The following is a 7,872-nucleotide window of genomic DNA, read 5'->3' as shown; positions in this document are numbered from 1 at the left end:
GTACGTGTGTTTAAGACAAATGACTTCCATTTGTACATGTGCTTGCACAAGCCCGCTGCACACGTTTGCAGTTTGTGCAGGCTCACAGGAAAGTGGAGAGGAGTGTAACCTGTAGATTGTAATGACATGTCAGGCATCCTGTGTGAGAACAAGCAGGTTGATGAGGTGAGCACTTTGATCTGAAACCCTTCACTCCGAGCTGAGAAGACCCTCACTCAAATATCTGGGCATCCACGCTACGCTTTTTACTATTTTGCCTGCTCTGTCTTTATAACCCACACACTTGGAGTCAGCCTTTGTGGCCTGTGAGAGAAGTCAATATGTCCTTTCAGCTAATTTTACCCTCCTGGCGTCTCCTCCCGTGTGTCTGGTATCCATGGCTTCATCTATCACTGTCTGAGATCCAAAACACAGACAGCCTGCAACAAATCGAACAAAATGTCTCAGACAGATACAAAATTATGGGCAAACAGGTTATAAAAAGGGTAAGTATTGGTTATGTCAGGACTCTGTTATAACAAATCCTTCACTCATAAAACAGAACTCCACACAACTTCCACAACAGAGGAATTGTCCTTTTACTTATAATGCCAGCTAGACACTTAAAACAAGCGCAAAACAATGTTATTCTCTTCGAACAACCGTTTTCTATTCCTCGCTCATTTTCATGATAAAGTGTGCTGTCAACAGGTGGTTTGCGTTCCCACAGTTGGTGTGATGAGAGGATATGTCTGCAATAACTGAAAAAAGAAAGAATAGAAAATACAAAACCAACCACTTAGTCACATTATTCATGTTGCTCTGAGATTCAGAAAAAAATGTAGCAAAACGCCACCTCAGTCTGTGTAAATATAAGGTTTTGCTGTCTTCAGTAAAGGGTTTCTATTTACTTAGTGGAATTGCATTGAGTTCACTTGTGTGTATTTAACTTAAACAGCCTAAAACGGCAATTAGACTGTTAATGCATTAGTATAAGGTAGCATTTGATGAACACATGAATAGGCATACATTTATTAGATACAGTCGTTTACACGCACACACTCCCAAAAGGGCCTAAAATGATGTGTGCTGTTTCTGCACCACATTTTTTATCATATTGGATCAGTAACGGAGCACTGTATACTCACGCTAATCCTCTCCACTTTTAACTTTTAATTAAATGAGGCCAGTAAAGTCCCTGCGATGACCAGCCGTGACATGAAAACCATGAAGCATGAAAAAAAAAAAAAACGGAAAAAAACACAAAAATGTTTCTGTTTCTTTTAAGCCTCTGCAACAGTCACAAGGACCACCAGCCAGAAGAAATCCTACCCACTGCTTGAGGGCAAATTTTGGATCTTTCCAGTAAGGAAGTAACTAAATAGATGCCAATAAGCTCATTGTTAAATCTTCTTCCAAGAAAAAAAAATGAAAGCAAGAAACGTTTTACTTTAAACACTTTGATTATAGCACACAAATGTTTCACACATAAGAGGCATGTGCTCGCTTGCGCGCGCCTGGGGGTCTATCATGCGTAATGAGGCGGCATTTTGCGTTTTTATACAGGAAATAGTGGAAAAGCTCATACAAAATAAAAGCATGAAAAAAAGCTATTAACACTAACATAGATCTGTGGACACTAAGAGGTTATCTATGACGTATTTTTTTTCTGAATATAATTGTCTTGTTGCAATTTGATACCTTATTACTTCATAAATATCACTTACGTACAGCAGCTGTTTCCGGGTATGTGACCGGAAATGTAGGTTTTTATAAGTGCAGCTTTACGCGGAGGTGCCTAATTTAACACTCCTCCAGTGCCCCGTGTGTCAGAACTCCTCTGGACTCTACTCTGAGCAGGATCGGATCACAGTGACATTAATGCAAAATGGATGTGAAGCTCCTGGCGGTTGTGACTGCACTGATGGTGATGATATATGCATCTCCAATACAAGGTATGAAATCGTTTTCTGGTTTGCTGTGGAATGTTAGTTCAGATTTTGTTTAGACTTTTCTGCAGCTGCGATGCTTATCAAGGCTCATTCCGCAATTAACTGTGACTACAATTGCTAAAAAATAAAAGACAAGAAATTGCACGAGAGGATCAGTAACGTATTTGCTTTTCCACTGCTCACCTGTTGCTTTGTCATATCTTCGTTCCATCCATCCATCCATTTTCTTCCGCTTATCCACACAGCTGGGATACGCTCCAGCCCAGCTGCGACCCTGGATGTCTTTAGTATTTTTATAAAATAATCCCGAGAGAGTTCTTCAATTATTAAACTCATTTTTGGGGGGTAATAATTTGTTCATATTATTGATTGTTATCATAAAGGGATGTGTATGTACACAATTTTTTTGCCGAAAAAATCAGCGCAAATATTTGGGAATGAAATCAGATTAAAAATTCCAGTTGCGTGCACTCAGAGTGCAAATGAAAAAAAAAGCGTAAATAAGACCTGATACATTTTTAATTTTAATTATTTAAATATTATTTGAACTCCACAAATCTTTCATGCATTTTTTTTTTCCGAAGAAGGTAGAATGCATTTTGCGCCGTGCGTAAAAGCACATGTGGCTCTCGCCGTACAGGAATTTCGCTGCTGGATCACTGATCAGCGTGTGTTTGTCCTTCCTTTTGTTTTCTTTTAATTAGCCACAAATGAAGTCTCTAGAAGCCAAACCTCAGCTGGTGTACGTGGCGACATCAATCACCTAACGTGAAGGTGTTGCGCTCTTTATCATGCTAATCAGGTGTAAAAATAATTTGCATAGTTTAATCCATCGGGGCACGTCTCACCATCTGTGACCCACCGTCTGCTTTTTTCGCTTTAAAACTGTTTGCTGACATGTAAACAGTGAATAATCTGTATTTGTTCTAAAATCACTTCGACCAGTGTGGTTCTAAATTGTATCTATTTCCAACAACGTAAATTCAAAGAAAGAAAGAAAAAAACAAAACATGATTCCATTTAGTTTTCCGCATTAATCAACCTTGACAATCTCAGTGTAGAAACCTGAAAGCTGGGGCTGCAATGGAAACTACGCACATCCATCATGTTTGGGACCACACAGTACACAGTGATGTTTGACTGGGAGAGCTTAATGTTTGTGGGTGTAAAAGTCCTGCTAATAATGTCCTCTGTCTCCGTGTTTGCTATGTGGGATGAGCAAAAACAGGATTCTGAAAAGTTTAAATAGGAAATTTTCATCTGTCAGTGTCATTTGTTAGTCATATTTGGTAGTATTGACTGTAGGATTCTTGGCCAAGCAGACATAAGCAAGTATAATGAAGTGATGAAAAAAAAAAAAAGGCTTTAGATCCAAAAGACTGTATATAGTTCAGTGCAGGGGGTGCAATTTTTTTTTCTGTTGGTGCTTGCTCTGTCATTTGAATATCATTTGATGGTGTCATTTGGGATAAACTGTATTATATGTATGCCATTTCCCCAAGAAGGATCATTGGCTTAATCTAATCTGTGTTATTGCTTTGTGTACTTGCTCTGCTGACCTTCTCTTTGCTTTCTCAGGAAAGCCCATTAGTCTGGTGGAGAGATGCTTCTGTCGTTTAACAGTCAACAACTTGCCACGAAGCTACATTCGAGAACTCAGGCTGATCCACACACCCAACTGCCCCTTCCAAGTGATGTGAGTATTGTTTTTGAATTTGCTTCACAGGCAGCGTTTTCTTTCTGCCTTGACCATATAAACGATAGACAGGTTTCCTCCTTGTTGGACACTTCTCACCATCAATCTCTGAGCGGTGACAGGCCAGAGAAAAGAATCATGCGTGAATGTGTACATGCACGCCCCTCTGTCTTTCACTCACTCATTCACAGAAAACAGGCCATTTTTACAACTGGCCCACTGACGCATCCGCAGGAAGTGGTCCGTTTGAGTATGAGTGAATGTGAAAAGGTGGTGGAAATTGGATGCAGTTTTGGTTTGAACAGGGAAGAAATGATTGTGGGGTTTGTATACTGGGTTTGCTTCTCATTTGCTTGTCACGCAGGGCTTTCTCTTCACAGTGTGCATGCAACCTTTAGTTCGGATCTCATTCGTAGTTACAGCTTGTGCAGAGCGAATTTACGGACGTAAATGTGCAGCAACACAGGCAAAAAAGAAAAAAGGGGTCGGTTACATTAGAATTTCAGCAGAATGGAAAAAAAATGAATAAAATTGCTACATCTTAAAAGTTTACATAAACAGACAGAAAAATACATTTGAAGTTACTTAAAACAAGACCTGTTGCCAAATGAGGTATGGCCTCCCACATCTAGACATATGATATGGTTGTGGCCCATTCTTTAAATAACCACAGAGCTATGGTGGCTTTAGAAAGTTGCCTACACATTGCAACATATTCTAATTTGAACTTAACTTAAGGGGCATCTTATAAATATTAATGGCTATTAATTTCTGTAGCAGTGTCACTACAAATTAAGGCACCACTGCGAAGAGGTTCACTGCAAGCATCAATCTAATAAGACAGTGTCAATTCAGTCAGTTTGATAATAGTGTGTTAAAATACCCACTTTTAATGATTTTGCATAATTCACGCTTTCATTCTCATCTTATCCTTTCCCTAATCAGTGCCAAGCTGAAGACAAACAAAGAGGTGTGTTTGAACCCAGAGATCCAGTGGCTGAAGCAGTACCTGAAGAACGCTTTTAACAAGTAAGTATCAGCAAATCCAGCAGATTTTAGTTAAAGGTCATGTTTTTACTGCAATACACAATCCCGTCTGGCTTCAACAAACAAGTTGTCTCAAGTGGGATATGATCACTTACACAATTTAAAGCAAAGAACCCACAAACACAAAGGAACAAATGCGCATTTGGATATTTACCAACAGACCATTGTGGGAGTAACAGTTCTAAATTGCCCAACTTATACTGGAACCCAAAGTCAAAACATGCTGGTACATGACCAAGTGGGAGGAGAGAGGGATTCCGCTTTCACATACAAAGTGTGGGTGCATTTAATCTGCTCTTAAGTGCTGTTACAGGTTTGTTCCTGGTCATCACTCTTCACACTGTAACCCAGTCTTGCAAATGTAGTTTAATGTAGTTTGAGAGTTAAGATAACATTATTTTAAGTAAAAATGTAATATGATTTATGGTCACTTTATACAACTTTATACGTTCATGTTAAATTTATTCTGAGACTGCTGACATTAAAAGTCACTGCCAGTATGCGCCGTCTCCTTGAGGAAGGAGACGGCGCATACTGGCAGTGGCTTTCTGAAAAATGTTGGTGCAATGAAGTTTATAGAAGGGATCAAGTTGCCATCTCTGTTATTTAAAGAGCGAAACAAACCTTGCACTGTGTGATGGAGGTGGATAAAAGAGTTTTTGGAACGTCAAATGTGGATTCCCGTCCTTTCATGTAAAGAAAACTAAACGCACTTCGGTATTTAATCCAGCTTGTGACATACACGCTCAATACACACTGGCAGATCCACCCACAGTCTAGCAGTCAGACGGCCTGTCTCAAGGATGACTGTGGAGCCCTCGGGTTGATGAGGCGTGAACAGCCTTCTGCATAACAAAATAGTGCATGTAGAGTACATGTTGCTTGTTTACAATCAGTCAGACCTAATGTGTTTCCACTTACACGTACAGTCAGAGAGGAGGAGGGATAAACCTGCTTATAATGTGCAGAAATGCACACAATTATAAGTCATGCATTACTTATGTAAACAAAATGATGACTGCCTTTTTGTATCTGGTATATATAATTAAAGAACCCAGTTGAGTTCCAAGTGTTTATACTGATAATGTGCTGTTTATCCTCTCTGTTTCACTCTGTAACTGAAGTAAATCAGTGCTCTGCAAAATTACATCTTTAGACATAACATTTTCAGAATGGCCCATTAATTGACTGGCCAGCTAAAAGAGAACGCAAAAATCAAATTGCATTTATTTTGCTGAGGCGGTTAGCTCACGATTACAAGTCAAAAAACATTTCAGCATCGTAAACTTGAAGCAGCTGTTTTTACTCGATAACCTGGAACTGACTGTGAAATCAGCCGTGAGTTTTGCCACTGGAGTAAATGCTCATTAATTTTCAACTTGGTGTTTACTACTCACAAGTTAACATGCATTTGTTTTTCCTGTCATGTTTTGACATATTTTGTCATTAAAAGTGACCATGCGAGTAGTCGGCACCAATAAGCCGTATGAGTCTGACATTGTTGTCTTCATGTTTAGTTTGTTCTCATGGCAAATATGCTTTCCCATTCCAGGATGAAGAAAACCAAGCCAGGCAACTAAAAGAACTGCGGAAGTCCTCCTGAGCTGCCGCTTAGGATTTGGACCGTCATCACAGATATGTAACATGATACCAGATCATGTGTTAAGTTGTACAGCACTTACTCCAGCTGACACACTTTCGCTTGGATCAGCTTAAAAGTCTTCATCGTGAACACCAGCCTACTAGTACTGCCGCATCCTTTGCCTTCCCCACTTCATCTGACCACTTATAGATATAACAAATATTAGTGCAAAGTGCTATTATATCTGTGAGTGTATGCTTTCCTAACCTTAGTGTATATACTATTTTGCTAATGGACTTTAAAAGTAAAGAGCTATTTTTGGAGATTTTGACGTTCCTTTGGCCTCTTTGATATTTTGGAAATAGTGAAGACCCCAGGGTGAAGGGGCTTAAAGAGGGATGATGTGTTAGAAGGTTTCTCCAAAACAAACTTTATTCAGCATCCCATTTGTAAGGAACACCATTTTTGTGGTCTGTGGATCTGTTTATCTTGATTGTGCCAAAGCTCAGATCACACAAACTGATGCAAAATGTATAGGCTCTCGGTTAAATAAATGATCGGTTTAAGTTAATTGGCACCAAGGAATGTAAGTGAATGCCAGCCCATCCCCCAGACTGAATATAAGATGCAAGCAAGAGCCTAATAAAAATAGCAATTACAATGTTTTTGTGATGGAAATTAATGCAGAAAGAGCTGAAAAATTTCCTACAACTGTTCTATGTCTGGGATTGTGCTACCCTGTCTTATTTTTTTTTTAATTCTTTGCAAAAACATCTGGTTTCCAAACAGTTTTTAATGAGCAGCCAGTTAGACGAAATTTACCAGAATCATAAAATTGTGTCAGTTAACGGGAAATTGTAAGAAGAAATTGTGACACTGATCAAAATAACCTCCGAATGTGAATGCTACTTCTAAAGATGGGCGCACAAAAAGGTCATTAAAATAGTAATGAAAACAATTTGTAACACCGAGAGCTGCAGTAGAGCAAATACTACCATCACTGACAATTAATGTGTGTACATAGATGTGACTACCTACAACTGTCATGCAGATAGAAATGCACTTTATACCTGATGTATTCATGATTTAAGAACAAAATGTACTAACTTTAAATACTAAATTCTGTCTTTTGATTTTTTTTTTAAGGTTTATCATCCCATTTCTACTCTTTTGTGATCATTGAATCTATAGCTGAAATTAAGTGGTTTGTTTTTTCCCCCCATCTATTCTCTTAAATATCCCTTTCCTATGTAAAATTTATGTCTTACAAATGTTTTATTTTTGTACTCATTGTGCATTTATATATATTAAATCCAAACATTTAAATGAAGGAACTGTACTCTTACAACTGAGCCATCCAGTGTTTTTATTGTCAAATGTGTATGCATCTGGTCAGTAAAAAGGAAATCTTTAAAATACTATGGGTGTTTGATTCCTGTACGCGGTACGAGCCTTATTCCCACTGGTGCACACATACATGCTTTTCATGTGAGTGACTCTTTTAATCATTATACTGAATGTAAAGCAAGCTTTGCCAGGGCCAACACACAGCTGCTACAGGCTTACAGTGCTAACAGGTCAGAGGGTAAATGTAAAGCTTTGATGTGAGAACATGT

At 38.7% G+C, this 7,872-nt stretch overlaps 1 protein-coding gene across 1 annotated transcript; it reads left to right on the top strand.

Annotated features, from left to right (window-relative positions):
• The first annotated feature begins 1,795 nt into the window (after positions 1 to 1,795).
• On the top strand, positions 1,796 to 7,614 carry cxcl12a (chemokine (C-X-C motif) ligand 12a (stromal cell-derived factor 1)). Its single transcript, XM_030747663.1, has 4 exons — positions 1,796 to 1,934; positions 3,510 to 3,627; positions 4,573 to 4,656; positions 6,227 to 7,614. The coding sequence occupies exons 1-4, from the start codon at positions 1,868 to 1,870 to the stop codon at positions 6,252 to 6,254; spliced, it is 297 nt and encodes a 98-aa protein (XP_030603523.1). The 5' UTR covers positions 1,796 to 1,867; the 3' UTR covers positions 6,255 to 7,614.
• The last annotated feature ends 258 nt before the right edge of the window (positions 7,615 to 7,872 follow it).

The sequence above is a fragment of the Archocentrus centrarchus genome, chromosome 15 (assembly GCF_007364275.1).
Source record: "Archocentrus centrarchus isolate MPI-CPG fArcCen1 chromosome 15, fArcCen1, whole genome shotgun sequence".
Lineage (NCBI taxonomy): Eukaryota > Metazoa > Chordata > Actinopteri > Cichliformes > Cichlidae > Archocentrus > Archocentrus centrarchus.
Note: the sequence above shows the minus strand (reverse complement) of the source record. Positions and strands in the feature narration are given on the sequence as shown.